Source organism: Sitophilus oryzae, unplaced genomic scaffold (genome assembly GCF_002938485.1).
Source record: "Sitophilus oryzae breed Bouriz unplaced genomic scaffold, Soryzae_2.0 scaffold_1660_pilon_pilon, whole genome shotgun sequence".
In the NCBI taxonomy this organism is placed as follows: domain Eukaryota; kingdom Metazoa; phylum Arthropoda; class Insecta; order Coleoptera; family Curculionidae; genus Sitophilus; species Sitophilus oryzae.
In genome coordinates, this window is record NW_022146348.1 from 1,069,748 (window position 1) to 1,097,701 (window position 27,954).

General features: G+C 32.6%; 1 protein-coding gene across 1 annotated transcript; it reads right to left on the minus strand.

The window, feature by feature from the left end:
• Window positions 1-2,174: 2,174 nt before the first annotated feature.
• LOC115880906 (cap-specific mRNA (nucleoside-2'-O-)-methyltransferase 1) lies at window positions 2,175-27,695 on the minus strand. Its single transcript, XM_030898234.1, has 13 exons — window positions 27,459-27,695; window positions 27,290-27,405; window positions 26,907-27,227; window positions 26,691-26,852; window positions 19,236-19,380; window positions 19,030-19,184; window positions 18,794-18,977; window positions 17,037-17,271; window positions 16,790-16,980; window positions 10,647-10,778; window positions 10,337-10,550; window positions 5,471-5,694; window positions 2,175-2,320 (listed from the first exon to the last, which is right to left on the minus strand). The coding sequence occupies exons 1-13, from the start codon at window positions 27,484-27,486 to the stop codon at window positions 2,208-2,210; spliced, it is 2,220 nt and encodes a 739-aa protein (XP_030754094.1). The 5' UTR covers window positions 27,487-27,695; the 3' UTR covers window positions 2,175-2,207.
• Window positions 27,696-27,954: the final 259 nt, after the last annotated feature.

Sequence of the window (27,954 nt, forward strand, 5' to 3'; positions counted from 1 at the left end):
AAATCAGTATCCGTTCAATTCTTAAAGTCTCCAGCTTTGGAATATGTACAAAAATCTTGCCAATATTTGCCACTGCAAAAAACATTGATTTAAATAGATTCTTAAAGAAAATAGTATTTACTCTATAACACCCATCCTCACTCAAATATCGTCTATAATATACAAATTACTTTCTTGTTCTAGCAGCCTCATCCAATTGCTTGGTTTTGCACAGAATGACCCTATTTGATCGGTGGAAAGGGTTTCAGAGTAGAGGAAAAAATATTGTGTAGGAAAAATAAAATGGGGTTCCATATTAGCACCCTCTTCTTTAATAATTAATATTACTAGCAAAAAAAACAAAAAAAAATCATAAAACCTAATTTGGCCAACTTTGAGTTCTTAATACCATAGTATAAGGAAACTAGTAGCTTTACTCCTTGTCAAATCCTTTGTTCTTTTTCTGCCACTTTATATGACCTTGTTCTCGCCTCCCGTAACCACTTACGTAACTGTATAGTCGTGGTCTATTAACTAGGCAAAGTATAGTCGTGCCACTCGCCATAGTTTCACAGATATGTATTCAGGAAAATGTGAGTTCACAATAAAATAAAATAAGAAAAATTGATCATCGAGTAAAAACTTGCTTGAAAACAGAATATTTTCACATTTCGTGTAGATAACAATTTTTCTGTATCTGAAAATCTTCTGATGGAAAGAAATGCGGAAAAAATATATAATGACATATTTTGTCACATCGTGACACCCTGTATATAACAAAATATTTTAGGATACGCCCCTTTATAAACCTTGAAACATATGAATAAAACTTTTTTCACATCTTCGACACTATGACGATATTGGTCTTCCTCGCACTAATGGGCCACCCTGTATATTTACGGTGGTTTATAGCTAGGTGTGGCACTTTTCTTCCCTCCAATATAAACTCAATATTTTGTCTATAATATTTTGAATATTGTTATATTACGACCACTTATAATAAAAAATAAATAAAATACAAAAAAAACTTAAAAAATACAGTCCACTAAATTTATAAGAGATTATACTATTATAAAATTCTTCCAATTAAAAAATATGAATAATTTGCGGAGACTTTAGATGTACAAAATATTTACTCCTAAAATTGTTCCAAAAACCAATCTATATAAATTATCTTGTAAATTATTATTGGAATGAAAATTTTATGACAAATCCCCTGACCAAAAAATGTTTTCATGCGCATATTTGAGACGACCTGTATATCTAAAAAACTATTTTTAAAATCTGCCCACATGCTAAAAAACATAATAACATTTAATTAAGTACATAATATCTCAGCTTCTAAAATAAACAAATATAATTAAATGTTTATTGATAATTATCTGATAGTAATTATAATTACTATCAGCATACCGATTTACATCCGATGGAAATCTAAAAAAACTCAAAGAACAATTTTTTGAATTATTACTACAATTAATAGCAGCACACAGAAAGGCACTCATTTTTTGCCAATTCGTCTCTGTGCTGGGACGCAACGCTCGAACCTCGCAGCTCGACGGACGGAATTCAAATTATATACTAAATATATTGTTTGTCACTTTTAAATTAAGATTCATCTCATAAATCCGTCACAATCTGGCAGCGCTGTCGCCAACGCTTGTCACTCAAAGTTGATGACGTGCATCGGAAAATGTTTTAAAATTTCTATATTAAAGTAGTTTTCATGTCGTTAATGAATAGGAAAAGAAGTAGTTTTTGAAGAAAAATTACACGTAGTTAATCAGGTAAATTACATCTTAATTACTTCCGAACCCTGTTACAAACCAAATCAAACCATACTGGAAACTAATAAAACTATATATATTTTTTTTCAAAGATTCTAAAGTCCGTCCAACGGGTCAGGGAAGATTTCGATGACGATATTTAAAAACTGACAGTAAATTCAATTTACGTGTGAATTAAAATGACAGACACAACTGTCACGGATCCTCTCGTTGGAGAGGGTGATTCATGAGGAAATGTCAATAGTTGCGGTGATAATTACCTTTCCAACACGTTTTTCCAAAGGACCCTTAGATCTTACGTGACTGACCTATAATAAATCTTAGTGGAAATGCACTATTGTCTTGTTATCGTTTTAACAAATTATAATATTTTTAAGAATAATCTACTTGGTGCAGTAAAACGCCGAATTATTTTATTTGTATATTAAAAATAAATGTAAATTACATTAAAATATTATTTTCAATTTTGCTACAAAATTTTTCAAATAATGTTTTGTTTTCTTTGGTGTTTAATATTTGCAACCTTGAAACATAAGTCGATTGAAATGATTGACCTAAAACAAAAAATATACATGTTAAAATATATATACATTCAACTAACATTTATCTGTGGCTCATACTTTCGATATTAGCCTTAATCTTATCCTTAACATTTGTTCTAAGAACTTAGCTTTAATAGTTTAAGGATATGCTGCTGTTCATGCCCTTTTACTTATCTTAAAGATTTTTTAGTATGCGCTTGTGCTCATACACAACATATTTTTTGGTATAAGTAGTTTTACAAAAATTATAAATATTTAGAAAATGGAGTAGTTAACGGAACGTTAATATATACTTCTTTGAAACCATTAATCGTTATTAAACCAAATGGTAGAGATAATTTATAAACCATTTATAAAGTGCCAATATCGACATGTCAAATAGTATTGTGAAAAGTCCAGAGATATAGAAACGAGGAACGAACATGAACGTGCGCCAAAGTCCTAACTATGGTGGCCGGCATGGCGCTTAGGTTATAGGGGGAGAATCAAAAAGTACTAGTGATTATATAAGTTTTTTGGCGGCAATTTTTAGGAAATCTTAAAAATATCGTGTAATATTAGTCTATTATAGTATACCGTCCTGGACACTTTATCAACGTCATCTGTATTTTAATGCATGCGACAATATATCTATTAACTCTATATATCTATTAACTCTATAGGCAATGTGTTGGTGTTGAAGCCGAGTCAGAGACAACTAGATAACCGGTCCATACAGGGTGGCCCATCGAAAACGTTCTGCAAGGCATAACGGCTGGGGTATTCTTTTTTTCAAAAAATCCAAAAACACGTCAATTTTGTTTGTAAGGGGGACTATATTATACTTTTTATACTTTTGCACCAAAAATGATTGCAAAATCTTTAACCTTCTAAGCGGGGGTGTCATCCCTCAATTTTTTTCAAATGGGAAGGGTGCTGAAGTGATACTGCAATGAAAAGAGCTTTCTATTCTCTATATTTCCCCGCTTCGTTTTTGAAAATCGGTTGAGTCATTGAGAAAATATGAAGGATTGAAATTTGAAAAGTTTATTTAAACATAGAGAGGAACTTCAACGTCCAAGGCACAGAACAGCTATCTAGCAACTACCGCACCTGATCGTTCAACCTTGTGGCAAGTGAATAAATGCGTAAACATCTAGAAATAATAAAAAAAAACAGCAAATTGGTCGAAGGAATTTATCCTCGACCTCATATATCTCATATATATCTCATTTACTCTGATAAATGTTTGAATAAACTTTTCAAATTTCAATCCTTCATATTTTCTCAATGACTCAACCGATTTTCTAAAACGAAGCGGGGAAATATAGAGAATAGAAGGCTCTTTTCATTGCGGTGCCACTTGACCCCCTTTCCCATTTGAAAAAAGTTGGGGGATGGCACCCCCGCTTAGAGGGTTGAAGATTTTGCAATCATTTTTGGGGCAAAAGTTGTCTCCCTCACAAACAAAATTGACGTGTTTTTGAATTATCTGAAAAAAAATACTCTGGCCGTTATGCCTTGCGGAACGTTTTCGATGGGCCACCCTGTATATATTTCACATAAGTCCTTCTGTTAGGCAGACACTGAACGAAACTCCAAAATTCCTAATATCGATTAACCGGAGCCCGGAACAAGACACGAAAATCATTAGACGATCAAATCTATTTTTCCAAGGCTCCTTTATTAAAATTTAGTGTTTTTAACAATTTTGCGATAAGCGAAAATGTCAAAAGTTGACATGTTATATGTCATTCTATTCAGAGCAAGGCCCAGTCACACTTATGGAACGTCGTGTATATATAGGTTACAGAACAGTTCAACCGCTACGATTGGCTCGGTCTTTAAATTAATTTTATGAATTTTGCGATTGATTTCTCTCTTCCGTGCACACAGTACTTCAAATACTCCTTTTTTATGCTTCGAGCTATCTTTAAACTGGCTTTATTTTGTTTTTAATATAAACTGTATTTCTCGTGCTTTCTTTGTATTGTGACTCCAACTTTTTCATATTATATTATTCAAAGGTAGCCATATTTCTTAGTGCTTCTTGAACTATATAACTGTGATGAACTGCAACGAGATGAATTTTCAATGTAAAAGCAGCCTTTAGGATAAATTTTACATACAGGTTGTTAACTTGACAGTTACTTATAGGGGAACAGACTGGCATCTTATAGGCAGGCACTTATAGGGTTTTCTGCCGACTCGTCCCGCCGCGTCGTCTATCGACGAGCTTGCCATATTTCAACCATAAAGCTCTTGCCGCGAGTAATAAACAAATTAACAACCTGTATACGTTGTAGAAGGCTGAATTCACAATTTATTACTACAAAGATATAATTCTCACATAGGTATCCGGTGGTGTAGGGGATATGGCTCTCATCTAGCAATACGAAGGTTGCCGGATCGAGGCGTGCTGCCAGCACGACTTTTTTATTTAATAAAATAAATTATTTTGACCTTGAAGCCCTGAAGCGCACTCATCCAACAATGATGGCAGCAAAAATTTTGTTCGCTTTTTATTACATTGACTGATCGTTCTGTAGTTATTCTTTGACTCGGAGTATCATTTTCTGTCGAATAAAGTAAAAATATACCAGGGTGCCATTTAAAAATCAAAAGTTGTCATCAATTCCGGTGAAACAGGACGTCAATCAATCCTAATTTATGTCATATGCTAACACACCAAATCTCATAAAATAAAGCTATTTTTGAGACGCACCCGGTATAATACTATTAAATTATTTACATATAAAATATTAAAAACAGTTCAAAAGAATAGAAAAGCTGTTTATGTCAGTCTATAAGTTCAAAAAAAAACACAAGAAATACGAAGTTATACTCCAACAAATTAGAAGTTATCAGCTGTTATTATTACTTATTTATCTCCGCTGTGGACCTAAACGCGAACATGGCGGCCACCATGGCTTAAGGGCATTTTAAAATACGCATTCTTCGAAGCTAGTTCTCCCTACCTCTATATTTCTACAAAATTCTTACAATACCCTATTATTGACATGCGCAAAGGGAACTTTTATTCAAGATAGTCGTATTTCAGTATGTTGTTAGGTGTATAGGATAACTTATTTTTTAATATGCCCTTATGGCATCTGTAACTATTAAATAAAATAAATAGTCACAAACCCCCAAGTAAACATTATGCATCAACAAATATCTTACTTTCGTCAGTTCTCAAGAGAAGGATAGAATTAACTTCACAGGTTTCTGTTTCGGACTTATAGCCAATGCTTGGCAAATAATTCTCGGAAATTACTAATCCATTTTTAGTAATATCTTGCGACAGATCCGACAACTCCTTTAATACTTTTGGCCTTACTCTGACGCAGTATTTGGACTGTGATTCTTTGTTTACTGCTTTGCAATACATTTGTATTAATTGAAATCTAAAAAATATACCATATTAAGAAATTAGTTACACACTCAGATGCAACAAAAAACGGAAAAAATTTTGGTCTAGTTTATAATGTTATATTTTTTTTTATTTTTAGTTCTATTCCCATGATTTTTTTAGAAAACTGTATATAAATATATAAAAAAGAAGAAAAAAGATTAAACGGCTCAGCCCTCAACAACTCGTAACCGTATACACCAGTGTACACCAGTGCAGACTCGCACACTCACACTCACACAACCACACCTACACTAGTGCACACTGATATAACTGCCTTCGGGCTTCATCAGTACGGTAAGGAATCAGGAAGCGAAGAAACCGATCCCAAAACACAAAAAAAAAACAGGAAGCAAACTATGCAACGAGGCACCGTGTGCAACCCAGGAGATGAAAAAAAAATTGATGAAGAAACGAAAATAAAAGATGGAAAATAAAAGGAGCAAACGGGAGCCTAAAGCCCCAATTTGCAGCCAAGAACCAGAGTCGCCCAGGATTGTGGGCTTCGTCCAGAACAGCCGCGGAGGTAGCCAACAGCAACCCGCCGCTATACCCTTAGTCTTTATTTTCGTTTCTTCATCAATTTTTTTTTCCATCTCCTGGGTTGCACACGGTGCCTCGTTGCATCGTTTGCTTCCTGTTTTTTTTGTTTTTGGGATCGGTTTCTTCGCTTCCTGATTCCTTACCGTACTGATGAAGCCTGAAGGCAGTTACATCAGTGTGCACTAGTGTAGGTGTGGTTGTGTGAGTGTGAGTGTGCGAGTCTGCACTTGTGTACACTGGTGTATACGATTACGAGTTGTTGAGGGCTGATCTTTTTTCTTCTCTTTTTTATACATTTCCCTCACTATTTCTTTTTTTTTTTTCATATTGGTACCACGGCTAGGGTATTGCGGCGGGTTGCTGTTGATTACCTCCGCGGCTGTTCTGGACGAAGCCCACAATCCTGGGCGACTCTGGTTCTTGGCTGCAAATTGGGTCTTTGGGCTCCCGTTTGCTCCTTTTATTTTCCATCTTTTATTTTCGTTTCTTCATCAATTTCAATTTTTAAGAGCAAAATGAAATTGCCATAAACATTTTGCATTTTTTTTTCAATTATCATTACTTTTTGATGCTATTTTTCATAATGACGAGGTGGCTGTGGTGATTATTGTTGTGTACGATTGAATATGGTTCTTAGTGTCGAAGATTGTGCAAAAGTCATTGATCTTGTTGATTTAAAATTTTTCTAATTATTTAACCGAAAATAACCAATTTCTTTAAAAACACTAGATTGCATTTTCCTCGGCTCCAATTAAAATGGACAAAACTGGGGTATCCCGTGTAGTCTTCAAATGATGTTGTTTTGCAATTTATGGATTTATACGAAAATGAGCCCTTCATATGGATGGCCAAACATAAAGAACATAAAAATCGTATTGCAGTGTACAGAAAAAGAACTTAAAAAGAATCACTAGCAACAATTTCGGGAGGACCGGTATCCATCGATGCGACTATACTGTTTACTTGCCAAGGAGTTAAATTTAAACAATGCGTGTGCTGGCGTACTTGTGCAATGGACACGTCGTGTGAGCGCCACACTTGCCGATTGTTTACCAGTTGCGGACTGGTGGAGATACTTGCCAAGTACGCAAATATTGGCGTACTTGTCAAGTAGACGAGTCGTGAGAGTGCACCTTTACAGTTCATACTATTTTAGATAACATTTGCCAAAAAACAGCAATCCCACAAATCCTTAATAAATCCAGCATATTGAGCAGTGGGTTTTGTCATGTAAAGTAGAGATGAGCAGAAAATCGCAAACTGCGATTTAATCGCAGCGATTGTAAATTCGCAATCGCAACCTGTGATTCCTTTATTCCTTATAGCAAACTGCGACTTGCGATTGAAACATATATCTGCCGATTTTGGATTTTTAGGCAACCAATATTACACCAGTTGCGATTTGCAATCGCAGTGGGCACGCGAACGAAGAGCTGCGAACGAAAATCACAGCATTGCGATTTTCGTTCGCAGCTCCCAACACATCGGCCTAGACTAGATCGCAAAATCACATTCGCAATCAGGGCCCCGTAATTTTTATGAAGCGTTGGAAAATAGGCTTATATATGTTTATATACCGCATAATATATATATATATATATATATATATATATATATATATATATATATATATATATATATATATATATATATATATATATATATATATATATATATATATATATATATATATATAATTTATTAGTTTTAAATTTTGATAATAGTTTTAGATTTATAATATAATTATGGATCGAGAAGGTTAAAAAATTCTTGTTTTCGGTTATGACTAATTATAGTTACAGTTGCTCCCAGGTAATGATTCAGGTAAAATGATTCATAAGGACAGTTCTGGATTCAAATTATAAAAAATTATCTATTTTTATCCTTTATTTACTAGAAGATATAGAGCACGGAAAAGAAACAGCCCTTTTTATTTATTATATTTTGTTATATATTATATTATTATAAACATTTTTATAACAATCCATAATATAATATAATTTTCTGAATATACAACAGTTGTGGATCGGCTGCTATGTTAATTTAAATACATCCTTTACAATCAGTTTTTTTCATTTTAGAGAAATTTCAAATATAATAAAATGTGATATTGTCCTTTACTTATCTAAAAGTTCGAAAGTTTGCACTTGCACTGGACGGGCCGTATCAAAGCCGTCGGCGTCGGCTTCTTTTGAGTTACATATAAAGAAAATGTTTTTAAAAGAAAACAAGATAAAATAAACAGTTTTTTCTAGTTATCTGAATTAAGGTTGGCGGCAACCTGTTTTATAATAAATTTTACCCTACTGTCTAAAAAGCACATTCGAATATTTTGAACATTTTATGTATAGTCTATAAAATGAATAACTTTGAATTTTGACCGTTATTTTATACCAACATGGCAAATATAAAATCCCTCTATCCAAAGTTACTGATATTCTTTAAATTGAGTGCCTGAACGAATCAGATAGGTAACTCTTTTTACTTTCGTGAAATAGAAAAGGAAAATATAATAAAACAAGTAACAGTTCTTCCTCTTCTTGCAAAAATCAACACGAAATGTCATAATTGACAAAAGTAAAATGTCATCAGCTTTTGTCATTTCTGAATATCAGACCAATGCCGTCTCTAATAGAACAGCCTCGGGCAGATTTATAACGTCACGCTAGTTAGATACCACGGATTAATAAGTATGTTGTACATAATTATTCCTCGTATTTTTGGTTTGTATTTTAAAAATGATATAGTTTACATGAAATATACATAATATACAGTTAATAAATACAATATATACACCTATTTATAGTAATAAATACTTTGGCAAATAAACTATGAACCATACAAATGCAGCAAATGTTTTACAATATACAAATAATGAATAGGTACATAAGATAATGGGTAAAATGTAAAATATATTTTAAATTTTGGGGTTTGAAAATCGATGTAATTTAACAAAAAACATTCAATATCTACTAATAGTGATATATTATTTGCATTCACAAAATTTATATGTATATTTTGCTAGCATTAATGTTCGAAAAATCATATTTGCAAATAATACAATATCATAGAAAAAAAGGCGTCAGCGATGGCTATGGCTAAAATTATTCTAAAATTTTTGATTTTCTTGGGATTTAGGTTCGGGAAAAACGCTGATTAAGTTTTCATTTGGTTTTTCATTATATTTTTTTGGTTAAAAAAACGTTATAGCAAACGTTTATAGCCTTCATCAGTGTTGTGACATATGAAAAAAATAGTGTCGAATATAATCCAAAAAATTACATATACGAGGAATAATTATGTTTTCCGTGTATTCTACAACATAATTAATCCGTAGTATCTAATTGGCGTGACGTCATAAATCTCGCTCCGAGGCTGTTCTATTAGAGACGGCATTGCATCAGCATGGCCGCAAGTTGCTAACCTAATAAAATTTACACTAGAAAAGCCCGCGGGAACTGTCAAATTCAAAGTTATTCGTTTCACAGACTATATTTTTAATTTCCCTTTTAAATTTATTCGGTCTGTTCTAAACAAAAATGTTTAAAAAAAGGAAACTAAGTTATCTGTGGATTTTTTTTGGTAGGTAATTGATGAAAATCTTAAGTGCAATATGTGTGCAGCAAAAATATCATAAAAAACACGCACTACAAATTTTAAAAGGCACATAGCATCGAAACACCCAACAGTTTCTTTGTAAGTTTTTATTAAAAAAAAATTATTCCGCTATTTATTCTGTTTTTTATTAGAAATTTTGGGATTGAGCTTCCCAGTTTACAGCGTACCAATTTAAAAATATCCAAATCACAATCGCAGGTTACAGTCGCAGCGATTTATAAATCACAATCGCAGTTTTGCTCATCTCTAATGTAAAGAGCATTTCACGTAAAGAAATCCGGAACCCTCAAAGTTATGCTTAAGCTGAAGTATAGTTCTATTTAAAGTTAAGTTCGTCTAGTTAAGGAATATGTCAAATGGTCTTAAAGCTAAGAATGTGCGTAAAAAAACTTAGAATGTGCGATATAAAATATTTATATCGCACTTATTACATACAAGACGCATTTTGTTTACAGTTTAATATTACGATTGATTACCTTTCTTCAAAATTACACGTTTGTAAATTTTTAGAGCCTAAGAAGGCAGCGTCGATTACATGTAAACTATATCGGTAGTTAATTGTTTTGGAATCCATAACAACTTTTTCTTGTACAAATTCACCATATAGTAATGTACCAGGAATCAATTCCAAATGTTTCACTTTCATCCATTTGCCATTTTGTAGTCTGAAGACGTGCGAGTTCCCAGTTGCTATAGTTAAAGAAAAATAATCCTTTTAAAAAGATCTTTAAAAAAAACTAAACGTATTTCATTTTGTTCATCTTAACACGTGAAAGAAATTCTTACCAACAAAAAAATGACACCTGTTTTGATGTGCAGAGCTGATTAAGTAACAATACTTCCAAACGTTTTCATGGGTAACAAAAAGATTTAATTTTGAGAATGCCTTTATACATCTCGGTGGAACAGTTACCAAATCTAAAATACGATGAAGATTATAGTATTGAGTGTAATCAAGAACAGTTAACCTAATAGGACTGCTCATTCAGCCAAAAGTGTCCGCCAGGTGCATGCGAAAACTACTCGCTTTGTGACGTCATTGTAGCCCTTGTCATGGTTATTAGTCCTTATCCGGCAACCAATAATACACACACGTGCATTATTGGTTACCGAATGCAAAACGTTCATTATTTAGTTTATTTATTTAAACACCTTATATGTATGCAGTATAGAAAATTAACTGTATAAATCGTATTAAATACTCGGATAATGCATTTTTATGAACAGCAGGTCCCAGCGTCACCTTTTGCAAGCATTCTTTTTAGAGTACTTCCATATTTTGCTTTAAAATAATTAATAAACAAAATCGTGGGCACTTAGTATGCACTTTGTCACAATTCACAATACAAAATGAACGTATTTATACACTCTATAGCTCTAAAAACTTTAAAGACACCTTTTTCACATTTAAAATTGACAAAATAATTAACTCAAAATTTCTCAGCTGTTATTTTTATAAGTTTACCATAGGCAACTAATAATACAAACTATCATGACAAGGCCACGAAGGCTTTGACAAGGACTACAATGACGTCACAACTGTCAGCTGAAGCGCGGGAAGAGGCGAACGTACGTCTTATGAGGATGAGCAATCCTATTAGTTTACCGTTCTTGGAGTGTAATGATAAACAATATTGTTGATTTTTTAATTATTGTAATAAAATACATACAGGACAATTCACAGCGATGGTAGGTATTTGACGTTAATGGATAAGTGGTGATTTTTTTTAAATTTCGATTTGAAGGTACTCTATCTATCGATCTATCTCCAAGTCGATTAGTGCCTACTCCATCTATCTAAATTATTTTCAGCGTTACAGTGTTCCCTTTTCATTTGAGAAGTGGTAGCATCGTCATTATTTTAATACCCGGTATATTATTACATTTTTGGAAGCATATTTTCATATCTCATAATTATTTTTCTATTATAGTAGTAGACTTATCTCTACCAGTTTTCGAGATAAAAAATAAAACACATGTTAAACTGACAAAACATGATCTTGATAAGCCTTATTGGGTTACTAGTTTGCGCACATAGCACGCCCACTTATAGCCTCTAAAATTGTGCACAGCGCCTGACCGGCACAGTTATTAGAGAGATATCGGAAAACCGAATAGCGTCATCCAATATTTACGCGTACCTTATCATGGTTACGATATGCGCGAGTCAATTTTTAACGCAACACCCGCTAATAACGTTACCGCCTGACGTAATTTGCGGATCAGTTACACCAAGCGCTCTTTCTAAATAACCTCTGATAACGTTTAGAAATTGCTTAAATGGGCATGTGCGGGTATTTGACAACCGGAGCCGGCCGGCGAGATCTTTTATTTTAGGTTATGTTTGAATTGTTTTGAATTATTGCTTTAGTTTTATTAGGTAATTTGATATTTAAGCAGCTGGGATTAGTTTTAATTAAATAAATATGGCCCAAAATATGGATTCCATCTCTTCCAATACTAAAGAACTATAAAGAGTCTTAGGTTTACAGCAGATGACGACTTAGCCCTTCTAAGAGAATTTGTTGCTTGTTGCCCTAAACCCACTGGCAGACGTTGAACAATAAAACACTGGAAATAAGTACTTTAGCCCTTTAGTTTTAAAATACCTAGTAAACAAAACAATTTTAAATTCAAAGTTAGGTTAAGTTTAAATAGCGGACGCGACGCGATCAGAATTCTTTCCGATCCGATAACTATAAATGAAGAGAGTTAATACCACCTCACGTAAAGGAAATAACACCCGGCCTTATTAACGTCCATGCACGCTATTCGGTTTAGCGACATCTCTCTATTACGCTGTTTATTGTTATTTTACGGGAGTTTATTTTTGCGCACAGGAAATTTGACTCGTTTGCACATCGTCATAAAAAACAACTTTCGTACCACGAATTAGGGACAAGATTTTTATCTGTATACTTATAGGATACCTATCTGTGGTAATACTCGCTGCTGGTCATCCAATTTATGTGGTCTGGATTTTAATGAGCGTGGCAGAGAATAATATGAATGATTGGTTGACAGGCAGAGAGACAAAAGCGGCATACAGTGTTACCGGTTTTTTACGTTTGTAGGAAAATGTGTGTAAAAAATATAAGCTATTTTAAAACCTTTAATGTATACTCTACTGAAATGATGATAATACATATATCTAAACCAAATTTAATCTATTACAGCTGTAGTAAAATGAGTAACTAATAGTGAAAAATAAAGTTCCAAAAACATTTTTCGTAAACGCCTACTTGTGCGGTTTGAAATTTTGATGCAAAATACGGCAATGCCGCATAGAATAAATGTGTCGACTCTATTTTTATCTCATTTTAATACATTTGATTTTCCATTAAGCTGTCTACATCACTGTCTTAACAACAACAAACAACGCTTTATTGTACAAAAAGCCAAAACAGCTTCATCGACAAAGCACTCACAAACAACAAAATCACAAAAAATACAAACAACAAAAAATACACAATACAAATAATACAATTCAAAAAAATTTAAGTCTTTAAAATTACAAAAAGAATATACATGGACAATTTTAGAACAGTACGCAGTAAATAGATATAATTTTAAAGTTATAGAATATTAAATACTTGACCTTTGACCAGTGTGTGAGATGATAAAAATTTTAAAATTCAAAATTGTTCATAATTAAACATCAACAAAAAGTCGTTTACCGCATATAGGGCTCTCTCCAGTAGGTATGATTTTAGAGCCTTGCGAAATGCGGGAAAGAATGAAAGCGATTTGATATTCAAAGGCAGATGATTGTACATTTTTTTGGCATTGTACAGTATTGAACCCTTAACTAGTTCTGAGCTCGGGGTTGGCAGATAAAGATCGTGCTCTGCATTCCTAAGTGGATAGTTATGAGATGGCCTTTCGGGAATAGCAGATATGTGCTTGCGGATTAAGCAAACGGATTCAAAAATGAATAAAGAAGGAAGAGTCAGTATTTTCAAATTTTTAAAGAAATTCTGGCAGTGAGTTCTACTGTTCAGTCCCAATAAATATCGAACTGCTCTCTTTTGAAGTATGAAAACACGATCAAATTTTGTTGCGCAGCAAGTACCCCAGAATGGAAGGGCATAACGAAGATGTGACTCAAAAAGGGCATAATAGGCTATTCTAGAGGTTGAGAAGTTAAGTTCCTTAGAAACTGATCTTAGCGCAAAACAGGCAGCGCTTAGTTTCTTTGATAGAGCTTCAATGTGAGAGTCCCATTTTAACGAGTTGTCTACAAGAAGTCCTAAGAATTTCACAGAGTCCACGACGTCAATAGTAGTGTTATTAAGTACAAAAGGTTTATAGTACTTTTATATGACAAAACTTTAGTTTTTGATAGGTTGAGGCATAGGAGATTAGAATCGCACCAAGACTTAATGGTGCGTAAGTCATTGGATATAGTATCATATAGCGCCGCAACATCTGGGCCGCTCCAAGTGAAACTAGTATCGTCCGCAAAGAGGCAGATTTTACCGCTAATGTCTAGATTTGCAATGTCGCTGATAAACACCAGAAACAAAATAGGGCCAAGTACTGAACCCTGAGGGACACCACATTCTATAGGCTTACAAGAAGACATAGACGTATCAATTCTCACAAGCTGCCCTCTGTTGCCAAGATATGACTTAAGCCATTCGAGCGGCACTCCCCTGAAACCATAGTATTGCAATTTGTTAATTAAGATATTATGATTTACACAATCGAAAGCCTTAGAGAAATCACAGAAAATTGTAGCTGTAGAGTGATGGTTATTCAGGCTAGAGTATACATTATTAAAAAGGTCGAACATAGCATCATTTGTGCAACTGTTACTTAGAAATCCAAATTGATGGGTAGTAAGTATTTTATATTTAAGGAGAAAAGATAGAAACCTTTTTTTAACCAATCTTTCAATGATCTTAGATAATGTGGGCAGCACATGCAGCATGCATCCGTTGTCCGACGATACGTTGATACGATATTAATTTTATTGGTAAAATTTAAAGACTTTGATTGATTAGAAAATAAAGCAGTTTTTAAATTTATTGCATTTTCATGCCTCTGTTTATCGGATATACGTTGGTGTCACTTTATGTTTTCGTTTCCATAACGATTTTGCTATTTTACTTATATTTTTATTAAGGTTAGATTAAATTTGTCAAAACGTCCGTTATCGTATGAACGGGTCCGTTGACGAGCTGAAGTAAAATATTTACGAATGAAAAGTGGCGCGAAAACGCTATGACCAATCAGAGCACCGTCGGACCATCGTATCAACGTATAACGAATGCATGAAAATCAAGCTTTACACGTTAAAATCCAGACCGCACAGTTTCGATGACCAAATCGGTATACGGTCCTGGATATTTTATGTCCGTGGTCTGTATTTTAATGCATGCGACAGAGATAAATATAAACGACCGGTTGACAAGACAGAGAGACAAAATTAAAAGCGGCATACAGTGTTGCCTGTTTTTACGTGTGTAGACAGGGATATGTAGGGATAGGTAATAAACTTTGAAGGAATTGGACCGTTGTCTCTGTTCATACTATCTTTACATTTATTAATTATGATGCTTTCATATGCATCTAATTGCCTGTAATTTGAGACTTGTTTAATTAATTTTAAATTATTAAGATCTATACAATGTTCTTTATCAACAATATGTTCGGCAACGCAAGATTTATCCGGTCTACCATATCTTATCTGAGCTAAATGTTCTTTAAATCTAGTTAATATTGATCTTCCAGTTTGCCCAACATATTTCTGATTACAATCTTTATAAGAAATTTCATAAATACCCGACCTTTCCAGTGGAGGTGTTTTATCCTTTGGATTACCTAATAATTGTTGTAATTTATTATTATTATGATTCCTGAAAAATGATTTCTGAAAATTCGACTTTTCAAGTGGAGAAAGATACGTCAAAATACTTTTCAATACCGTTTGATAGAGAGTTATCCCGTGGTCTAAAAGGAATTTTTAAGAATGTCAATTATAAACTTGTGTATAGTGCTAATAATAAATTACAACAATTATTAGGTAATCCAAAGGATAAAACACCTCCACTGGAAAGGTCGGGTATTTATGAAATTTCTTATAAAGATTGTAATCAGAAATCTGTTAGGCAAACTGGAAGATTAATATTAACTAGATTTAAAGAACATTTAGCTCAGATAAGATATGATAGACCGGATAAATCTTGCGTTGCCGAATATATTGTTGATAAAGAACATTGTATAGATCTTAATAATTTAAAATTAATTAAACAAGTCTCAAATTACAGGCAATTAGATGCATATGAAAGCATCATAATTAATAAATGTAAAGATAGTATGAACAGAGACAACGGTCCAATTCCTTCAAGTTCTTTGTTCCTACTACTCTAGCGGCGGAAATTTAACTGTTACGCACGGTGGGCTCTGACTCGGTTGGCTAGATCTTGCCACGCCCACTCGGTGCCCACTGAGCGAGTATATAAACGCTCAACTTGTAGATTGTATTTTAGTTTATAATCATCTGCTGATGATGCTAACATGGTTAGCGAAACGCGCGTCCAGTGTAAAAGTAAAAGTGTTTTGGTGTATTGTGGTGATTTAGTGTTTCTATTTAACTTTAAATATGCTCAATTCATGATTTTACCAATGCTTATTCAGGATCATGCTTTTATCAATTTTACAAATTTTGTTTTTTATCTCATAAACTTTTAGAGATAGGTATAGGATAATATAAGAGAAAATTATGAGATATGAGAATATGCTTCCAAAAATGTAATAATATGCCTATTATTTCTTTTAAAATAACAAAGATGCTACTTACTTTTTAAATGCAGCAGTAAGCCTATGACTTAAAAAATGCAAGTAGATAGAGCAGGTGACTTTATCTAATAATCCAAATTTCCAGACTTCACCACAATCATTTGCGCAGTAATCATAAGTCTTACCAGGTGTACAATGCAGGCCAAGAAGGATTTCATCAATTTTCAAAAAACTATTACTCTTTTTCTTCTCATCTGGAATTTTCCAATATTTTAAACATTGTATTCTTAATTCATTTTGTCTGAGATCGATTAGTTGAGGATTTCTACAAAACTGAGCAAGTTTCTTGAGGGCAATTATTTGTTTACTTCCTATTCTGAAATGACATTACATTCGTTACTCGAATTGGAAAAGTAAACATAGAAAACCTACAAATTATTACTTTTAACAATATATGACTTAAAGATTACGTCCCCTTCTAAAATATGTAATGGTACAATTTCCAGAATTTCTCTATCTGGTTTATCCTTCAGTTCCCATAATCTTAATGCAACTCTCCAAAGATATTCTCTTATACTATTTGTATATGTATTATCCTTCAATTTTTGACAAATAAAGTATCTCTCCGAATTTGCTGGGCGGGAAGAGTTTGGCTTTAATATGGCAACTGAAATATAAAATGCACGTTTATTGGATTCGGCTAAAAATTAATTGCTATAGTGTAGCTACAAAGGGTTATCCCCGTATTCATTTAAAACTTCCCAATATCGCGGACTTCAGTATGGGAGGCTTAAAAAACGAAAATCTCTAGACTGGAATCGATTGTAGTTCAAATCGTTCAAATTGATAATCTGTGGTAAATCTAATTGAACTCTGACACTTGGCTGACTGACGTTTACGATTCCTTTTTCTAAATAATTTCATCATTTTTTAAGTTTTTATTCACAAATTCTACTTGATTTTGCTCTTTTATTTAACCTGCAGCCTGCAGTACTAATTATATAGTTATAAGTAATCTTTTTACCGAACAAGAACTGAGGAATAGGCTGGAAGATATTCAAAATCTTTATATATAAATTTTTATAAATTATTATATCTACAAAATTTATTACCTTATAACTTTTTACTAAAGACTTTGTAGTTGATACAGTTTAACAGTATATAAAAGAACTATTTAAATAAGATGTTTGAAAATATATAGCTGTTTTTGCACACTTCAATTCAATTTGTTATTAACTGTACTGAAATAAAAACATAAATTAAGAGAAATGGGGTGATCTATCAATTATAACATGAAACGCATCATCTTATTTCCAAGTCTTCTATTAATTTCACTTATTAAACAACTATAATTGTTCAATAATCTTGATAATTCTAGGAACTCTCAGATATCGTCAAAACATGAAAACAAAAATTCACTTCCTATAGTTCTTACGTCCTTTTAACTAAAATATAAAAAACAGGGGAGTTAATATTCTCAGTGAGAACGTTTATAAAATACCTTTTAAGTAAAATCTCTTCGGATCTGCGGTAAAATACCTTTATTCTTATTAAATAATTTCAATAATCTATGTTTTTATTTATTTGTGATTTATGACAACCACCTAATAACCTAACTTTAACGTCAACTTGACAATCCTGAAAAATGTTATTGTTAACCAAAGAATAAATCAATTTCTGAATTAGCTAACGCCAACTTATTTTTCATTAAAAAAAATTACCAATTTTCGTAACTAGGTCGGCCATATTGAGGAACTTTTAAAAGAATTGTACTATACATGTATAAAAGATAGACAAACCATAACGGTCACTGGAGACTGGAGTAGTATTAGGATCTTAATAAAAACGGAGTGTTACAGAAAAAAAAAACATTAGAAAATAGAAAAACTAAAGTGTTTTAGACAATTTAAATGTTTTTCTTTTTCTTTTTGGCTTCTGACAACAGAGGGAGATATACCCCCTGGAAACTTTAAGGGATTCACTGAAATTGGGTAATATAAAAATTATTTAAAATTTATGGTCTGTCAGGTCTACATCGAAACGAGAACGACTGTCCACACAGCGTACTACACATGATACTGTAATCATCATTGTTGATTGTATTATGCATGTTGTTGCTGTCGCACTTTCTGGGCTGATAGATTATTTACCTGTCTTATAAAAGTATTACTTATATTATCTTAACTTACCTCTCTCAAAGCATAAATATATTAAATATAATAATCCAACACTGAAATTTGTAAAGAGATCAAATAATTTGGTAACAAACGACCCATGTGGTTTTAAAACTTTTATGGCTAACAAACACTGGCATAGATAAATATTTTTGGAAAGAACTTCTTGTAAATTTTCATTACCATCAACAGAGAATCCCTAAAAAACTCTTATGTAATAAGCAAGTGATCCCAAAAACACTTTTACGTACACCATCAGACATCATAAAATGAACACCTCCTTCTGTTTCATGTTTTACTCTGTCAGTAAAATCGGATATGTTTTCTGGATTTGTAACATCTCCATCGTCAGCAGATCCATATAAAGCTTGAAACATCACAGCTGTTGTGCACTTGGATTCTGTAACTATAAACAAAATTCTAGCAATTAACTTAATAGAGCTTGAAAATTCTATACTTTTAAAGTCATTTTCATCTTTAAGTGTTAAGCCGAAACCTTTATAAAGCCAGCTCTTCCTCCAGAAGATGTATTCAGAGAATCCACCTGGACCAGCACATACGTCTGCGAAGAAAATCGGACCTTTCTCTGTTTTAAACTCTGCCTGAAAATTAAAACAAGTACAGTTGAAATTATGCATATTAATTTATTTAGCTTTACAGCAAGGGGTTAGTCGCTAGAACAGATAAGAGGTCGGCTAAATTGAAGCAAAGTTGCGTAATTTGATGTTGATCCAAATGCCACATTATAAGTTCAGAAATTTCGAATACTTCCGAATATTTTAGAAAAAAAAGAATATTCATTTAAAAAAATGTTCAAATATTCATTTAAAAGAATTTTCCATTTACTCAGCAAGGTAAATCTCAACATCGTAGTAGCATTTACTGATTAGAAAAGTCTTTAATTTTTTTTTAAATATTGGAATACTTTTACTGTTCCTCAAATCATTCCCTCTTTAAAACCATTCCTCAGAACCATCCTTAAAATACAATTTTTAGAAATAACTATCCAACTATGAGGAATAGATAAATCATTCCTAAATCTAGTCGGATAATGGGCTCTTTCAGAAAAAATAAAAAACCCAATTCAAGGACAAAATCTGAAATAGAAGACTATTTTCAGTATTATTTATCCAAAAAAAATTGTTCCATGACATTGAATAATTTTTTATAGGCCCTCAAAATTGCTTTAATTTGAAATAATTTTAAAGCGCCAATTGATGACGTATGAAACATACGCCCAATCATATTGCAGAACCGTGCTCGTGCACCAGCCAACAACTGGCAACATTGCGATTTGATTTGACCAGCACCACCTCAACTCAAGGCTAATCAAAATGATATGGGCAAGGCAAATATGGCGGCGAAGGCAGCGCATTATTAAATTGTTTACCTTTAAACTGAAAAGCCGGTAGTGGTTTCTCGTTCCGATTGCATACCAGAAATAATTAATTATCTCTAGTTTGTTGTGCTTCTGCAACACGTTTGCTTAGTTCTTAGTGTTGAGTGCATGGTGTGATCAGAAAATTGTGATAAAATAACAGTGTAAACTTCAAACTTTTGTGCTTGTCGTACTCCTCTATTATTAATTATTTTAAGGTAAGAACTAGAAGTATTTATCAAGATATTACACCCATAAAATAATTAACTAGAAAGAAGTGTCAACTCTGTGTTAAATCGTGGAAACACGATACGCCACCGAAAGCCTTCGTTGTCGTCTGGAGAACTAATTTTCCAATTGACAGGTTGACATGATGGCTTCGTATTTATTTCCGTTTCCGGTTATTCAAGGGCGGGCCCTCTTTCAGTTTAAATGTATTTTGTACTCTTTCTTATCATAAATAAAACAAAACAAAATTTTATTCAAACATATTTATTTGAAATATGAGACAACGTGACTAAATATATATAAAAAATAAAGAATTGAATGATTTCAACAGCAATTACTTAATTATATGCAATTTTAACGTAAATTAGTAAGGTATAAGCATGACTTACAGTAATTTGTAAATAAATACACGTATTCACAGCCATCAGGGACAGAAAACGGGGGGCAGGAACATGAAAACGGGAGCCTTATACAAAAACCTGAAAACAGAAAAACAATTTTTTTATACTAAAATTAACAAATAAAAATATCAGTAGGTATAAAATACAAATATACTGTTTAAAAAAACCGTCCATTATTCCCAAAGAGACCTGGTTTATAAATCAAAAAGAAGCAAAAAGAGTTTTAGTCGGATAACAATCGGATTGTATCAGTCAGATTTATTGCATTATTGACAATAAATCGCACATACCGAAGATAACTAATGTTGGCTATAGTTAAAAATGATCTTACCTTGCTGTAAATTGTTTCCACTTTCAAAAAAATCGCCGATCATAAACATAACAAAATTTTCTTGCTTCTAAAAAATACAGAAATAGTGTTTACTTACTACCTATTTTTAATATACATGGGACATACCTAGTACTGCAGAAACGTCTTTTTCTCCAGGATTTTTCATGTAATATATATTTTATATGCTTTATTATCTTTATATTTATAAATTTCTGCCGAAATATCAAATTGAATTTATGAAACAAAACTACACGAAGAGTAATTAAAATGGCGTCGAAATTTGTTCCATTTGTTCTAGAACAAATCTGAAATCTGAAGTTGTCACTGAAATCTGTCAATTCTAAACTGTGAAGTTAGACAATAGTTAGAGAGAAACATTGCTGTCCTTGTCTAGACGGCCATACTTGTCGTCAGGAGATGACAGGAATGACACTAATGACTGTTTCCAATTTTCCTATTTCACTGTCACCCCCCTGATTACACCTAAATGAGTAAAAAGCTTTCACCGCCAGTCTGCATAGTACTTTATAATGGTTACTTACAATAATCAAAAGATATTAAAGGAAGATTATTAGAAGGTATTAAAGGGTATGTATTAACATTTTATTGTAGCATACCTTTTACATGCTCTGTTCCAAATTGTCACGAGAATTATAAAGGGGGCCCCAAGGTTTCTGCTTTTATATTCCCCAAAAATGACGAGCTTCGTAAAAAATGGTTGACAGCTATTAAAAGAGATAGTTTCACTCCTACTAGTAGTTCTCGGGTAAGAAGTGCATTAAATATGCCTCAAAAAGGCCAAAGGCCAAAGCCTCTGTTACCCTAGTGAGGATGTAGTTATGGCTACTGCTTACACTTACCTGACAAGATATTGACAACATTCACATTTAAAAATATAAATGGCCTGGATGTAAGTCTTTTTTTAGGTCACAATTGCCCCTCACATACGTCAGAATTTATTATTAAATCCATCTTGTTCATAATATCCAATATTTTATTGAAGAACTATACAAAAAAAAGGAATGACGTTATAAAAAGGTATTTAGTTTTTTTTCTATATAAAATCTTGAAACACATATTATATTTTTTAGTTATCCTCACCTATTATAGTTTAAATTTATTCCCATTTGTGTAATGCTGCAAAACATAGGAAAAATATTCCATATTTTTTGACCCAAGTCAGTGTAGTTTACACCAAGAGCATTTACCAAGGCTTTTACTAAGACAAGTAACTTCCTATACTGTCCATAATAGTATATATTTATCAAACATGCAGTAAATTCTAAACTATGGTAGGTAAGTGTTTGCAATTGAATATTTAGTTTATATTGCTATTTTCTGTCATATATTTCTGGTTATTTCTTTTTCCGATGATTTTGAACACCCTAAATATGCTACCTTAAGTTTGAATATTTACACACTAGTACACTACCTACCTATTTTCTGAGAAAGCAGACCTTTTTATAAAAAGTAACTAACTGATGTTTTCATAAAAGTAATAATACAAAAAATGTCATACTTATGTGGAGAGCTTTAGACTCCCTGTATATTAAAAAATAGTGAAATATTATGTAATATAACCCGACATTTGTGTGAAAATGTCTATTTGGAAATAAAACAGGTTTTAAAATACGCGCCAAATAAAGCACTTCTATCTCCGCCATATTGGAAAAGGTTAAAATAGCCTTGTGTGGAGGTGGTGGTGGGTCAGCATGGTGGCCCGGCCGTGTTGTCGCTTTTCAACATGCCAGGTGTGACGTATTAAAAATAAAGTGCGGATTTTTATTCTGGGCTTTTTTGTTTTTATTTATTTTCTTAAGAACGACTTCAAATTTTTCTAAAGTGAGATAGCAGAAAATTCTAGAATTAATTGCTTTATTCAGTTATGCTAATTCCAAAATACAGTGAAAGAGCCCATTATGGAAAAAGCCATCATGCCATTTGTCACAAACAAGTCATAATTCCCAAAAACATGCAAACATACTTCAAATATAAATATACAGGGTACAGTTAAAATTTTAAACTGGCTGAAAAGAGGCCTGATTGCCTAATTTTAGGAGAAACTCTTGCAAGATATCTAACAATTTTGCTGACTGATGAATACCGACGCGCATGTGACGAAGAAATGTTTAAACCTCGCTCATGTCAAGAATTTACCCAAAAGTTATGTAAACGTAATACAGATAATGGTCTTTTTTTACTTTCTAAGGCACAAATTTTGCTATATTGCAATATAGAAATCCAATATTTCTACACCGATATTTCTTGTACAGGGTGTCGCATTTTGGTTGAAATCATACGGTATCTCCGTTATTCGTGAAGATAGAAGGGTGCGGTTTGCACATACCTGTGCCACTTTTTTGTCAAATGGAAGATGCCGTAAACAAAATTTTCATTGCCCTCTTCGTTTCTGACCTACAGGGTCTTTTTGAAAATTTTGCAATTTGGGACACCCTCCGTATCTCTGTTATTGTTAAAGATATTGAGACGGTGAAAACTGTTTATTGTAAAACTTTTTACGTAGAATACAGTGGTGTAGTGTGTTATTCTACGAAAATAATATTTTTAAAAATATGAACTAAAGTTATGTTTTATTAAATGGAACACCCTGTATATTTATGAATTATATGATCTGGCTTGTTATAAGCTTCTCAAAAATATAAAACACTATATATTTGTTTTCATTGTTTAAGGCAATATTTAAAAAAAAACATATTAAAAGATCATTTTTTTAGTAGGCCCTGTAAAAGAAACTAAAGAATTATTAAGAGTAATACTTCTCTCTGTCTCTTGTTTTATTTTGAGAGCCACTAATTAATTCTTCATATATTAGGGAAACTTAAATCTCTACCGCTATTTGTAAATCTTGGAAGCTATCGTATCGGAACTTTTAAATATTCCTTTAGCTAATTTACGTGAAATATACTTTCAGCAAGATGGGGCTTCCCCTCACAACTTAACTTACAACGAAAATATTAGAATTTTATTAAATTATTATTTCTCAAATCAATGAATTGGCACCAATGTACCCATATGATGGCCTCCCTGATTCCGGATTTGTCTGTTCTCGATCTCTGATTTTGAGGATTTTGAAATATGAAATATATCATTGGCAACTAATACGATGTTGAACACCTGAAAAATGCTTCAATAATGCAAGCTTTTAAATATTTGCAAACCCATCCCATTATAATAAATTCCGTTATAAAAAAGAGAAAAATATATTTAGAGGTTTAGACGTAACAGTTCAAGAGTAAAATATATCAATTCCAAATAAAATTTTAATATGTGCATGTCTATTTTAGTAAATACCATTTTGATTTTGATATTTATCACGGCCTACTAATAAGAAAATGATATATTTTAAATATTGCAGTAAATAGTGAAAATAAATATAGAGTGATATATATATTTGAGAAGCTCATATCAAAGCGGATCATATGATTTATAAATATACAGGGTGTTCCATTTGAAAAAACATAACTTTAGTTCATATTTTCAAAAATATTTTTTTCGTAGAAAAACAGACTACGCCACTGTATTCTACGTAAAAAGTTCTACAAGAATCAGTTTTCACTTTTTCGATATCATACATAATAACGGAGATACGGGGGCGGTCCCAAATTGCAAAATTTTCGAAAAGACCCTGTAGCTCAGAAACGAAAAGGGTTATAAAAATTTTGGTGCTTGTCAGATATAACACCCTCCGAATTTTGTACTTTTTTTTATATCACTCGAAAGCATACATCGAAATAGGTATTTTAAGCCAAAAAAAAATGTGGATGATCCATAATTTAATGAAAAAAACATCTAATTATTGCTACAACAGGCTACTTTCTATGCGAAAACTCCTCCAAATTTTGTCGGCGTTGCCAGATTCATTCATTTCTTCTTGAAAGGTTCATTAAAAAAACACGTGCTGGTCGGAAGAAAACTCGCGTTAAGAACAGATTATAAATTATTTTAAAATCAAGAAAAAGGCGATCGCCTGAAGAACTGCTCCTACCCCTAGCTGATATTTTGCCTACGAGATCTGACTATTTATAACTACAAAGTTGCACGAAGAGTTTTGATTGCGTTGGTTTCAACTTCTTTGGGGGGTTAATCTGTTGTTTTTTATATTTTAATACGAATCTGAGTGCTTTCAATGTCTTGATTTTAAAATAACTTATAATCTGTTCTTATCGTGACAGCGCTACTGTTAGAGGATTTGTTCGTCCGGCGACCGGCACGTAAAATCAAGTGAAAGCAATCAGATTCGTATTAAAATAAAAAAAAAACATAACAAAGACTAACACCCTCACGAAAGGTTGAAACCAGCGCAATCAAAACTCTTTCGGTTTCAACTTCTTTTTTTGTATCATGTAACGTACCGTATGATCGAAAAAAAACGGCGTCAGCCATGGCTATGAAATGAACATCGCTGTCATTTTATATGTAAAATTATATAGGGAATGTCATCGTCGTCATTTCCAAGTAGGGTCCCAACTTGAGCATGGGCGATTCGGGACAATTATTTTTAAAGTTTTTTAAATAATTGAAACAAAACATTACATATTAGAAATTTCAAATATATTATATGTAAATGTGATTTTTTTTGGTCCCGGCCAAGGAAGACAAAATTTTCGCCAGGGACAAACTTTCTGATTCCTGGTTAATCCCGGTCAAACCGGGACGCTTTGGGAACCCTATTTCAAGCCAACTGGATGCCGTATTTTTTCGATCATACGGTATTATGTATCATACAAACAAGAAATAACTTTGGCAACAATGCTTACGCAGCTTACATCATAACAACAAATGGTGACAGACGGCTCCGACGGCAAGTTTGAATCGAAAGAGTAAATCGATCAGGCAAATATTACAAAGATCACCAACTCTATTTTTGATTTATGACTTAATAATGCTTCTCAATGATTAATTCTGCCTTTATATTAATAAAAAATGCATATAATCGTCATATTTTACAATAATTACACGCTTATACAACTTCACCATAATCTAAAAATGCACTTTTAATTTATTTATTTTTCAATAAATTGTGGTTCATCCGCAATTTTTTTTTGCTTAAAATTCTTATTTAAATGTATGCTTTCGACTGATATATAAATATGTGCCAAATTCGAAGGGTGTTATATCTGACAAGCACCAAAATTTTGTTGACAGCATCTTCCATTTGACGAAAAAGTGGCACAGGTTTGTAAAAACCGCACCCTTCTATCTTCACGAATAACGGAGATACCGTATGATTTCAAACAAAATGGGACACCCTGTATATAAGTAAATATTTTGTTTCTGTATGAAAGAGTAAAACTAGCAAAAAAATACTGTTGCCAGATTAGCAATTTTACTAAGCATTGTTTCAATCACCAATCTTTTTTTCGATTTTGAGTTTGGTGTGTAAAAAAGAGGACTTTTTCGATACGCGAGAGAAAAGAGGACAGTACAATCAAAAGAAGACTGTCCTCTGAAATAGAGGTTGGCACAGGTTGGCAAACCTTCTCTAGGAGCGTTATATAAACAATTTAGTTTATGAAGTGAAGAAGATAAAAGTATAAATAAAAAAATTCTTACTTCATTTTCCATATTAGTAAAAATAAATCCAGTGGCGGCGTCAATATTTGCCATTTTTAAAGCTGCTCTATTCATAAAGAAAACTGATTTTATGGTTTCAAATGGATTAGCCCGAGTTCTAGCTTTGTATAGTTCTATATTATCTAGTTCATCAAATATTTCCTGAAAAGGGTATCATATTACAACGTGAAATATAAATATAAAAACAAATTCAACCTTGGCCTGGAAAACATTCTTAAAAATATCTTTATGACAGAAATTACTATCTTCCACAGAATGTCTTCTTGTGCCTTCGGTTAACCAATTCTCAAAATGTTGATCTGTTAAACAAACAGTAGAGTTATTTTCCAACCAATTAACACTTTCCTCTATTATAATATCATCTTGTAAAAAATCCCAAGTATCGCTTGAAAATTGAAAGTTTTTTATACAAAGTCCAAGGCCTCGTTTCTCCAAATTCGTGTTTATTTTTATCGATTCTGTGATACCTTGTTCATTTTTGCCTAATCCTGAGCCGATTTTATAACCCATCTTTTTCTGTAAGGATATTCTAATATTTTACGATTGTTAAGATTGATTTTATAAACTTCATAATTTACCATCATTCGCAGTACTTTATTATCCACTGAAGAATCCATATTATTTAATTCCTGTGATGTCCTAGATACAGAGTTACTTAACACAAAACATTCCGGAGATTTTCCACTTTCTTCCTCTATAAAATATAAATAATTTATATTTTGTATAATAAATTGGTATTACCTTAACTTTCTTTCGGGCCTTCATTTTCAGACATTTTATTTTGAAATTGTAAATATACAGTAAAACTTTACTTTGCTATTTTTCATGTTAACATTCTAATATACGTTTATAATTTAGATATTATCAGAACTTTTGTAGCTTGTAAAACTAGCTGGTTCAAGTTGTTCAAATCATGTTCAAATAAAAATAACAAATAACACATACAAGGTCATATAGGCTCTGACCAAATCTGAATATAGGTTAGGTACATTTGAATAGCTTCTACGTCCCACTAGTCAACTCGCATGCCCAACAATGTTGCCGTTTGCTGTCGCCTTCATAGACAGTCGCCTTATTTTATGAACGGTGAAAGTGAAAAGTAAACAGTAACACCTATAATACGCTGCATTAGTGGTGACGTCGTGTTGCGGAAGGTCAGTGTCGCAAAATCTAAACAAAGCGTGAATTAACCCACTATTAATCCGTTTTTTTCTCGTTATTACTGTTTTCTTAAGGATAATTG

Coding starts and splice junctions, on each gene's coding strand:
- LOC115880906 (XM_030898234.1), bottom strand. CDS start 27,486: ATGTCTGAAAATGAAGGCCCGAAAGAAA. Junction 27,406..27,458: donor AAATGAAGGCCCGAAAGAAA/GTTAAGGTAATA, acceptor TATATTTTATAG/AGGAAGAAAGTGGAAAATCT. Junction 19,185..19,235: donor AGATGAAAATGACTTTAAAA/GTATAGAATTTT, acceptor TTTTGTTTATAG/TTACAGAATCCAAGTGCACA.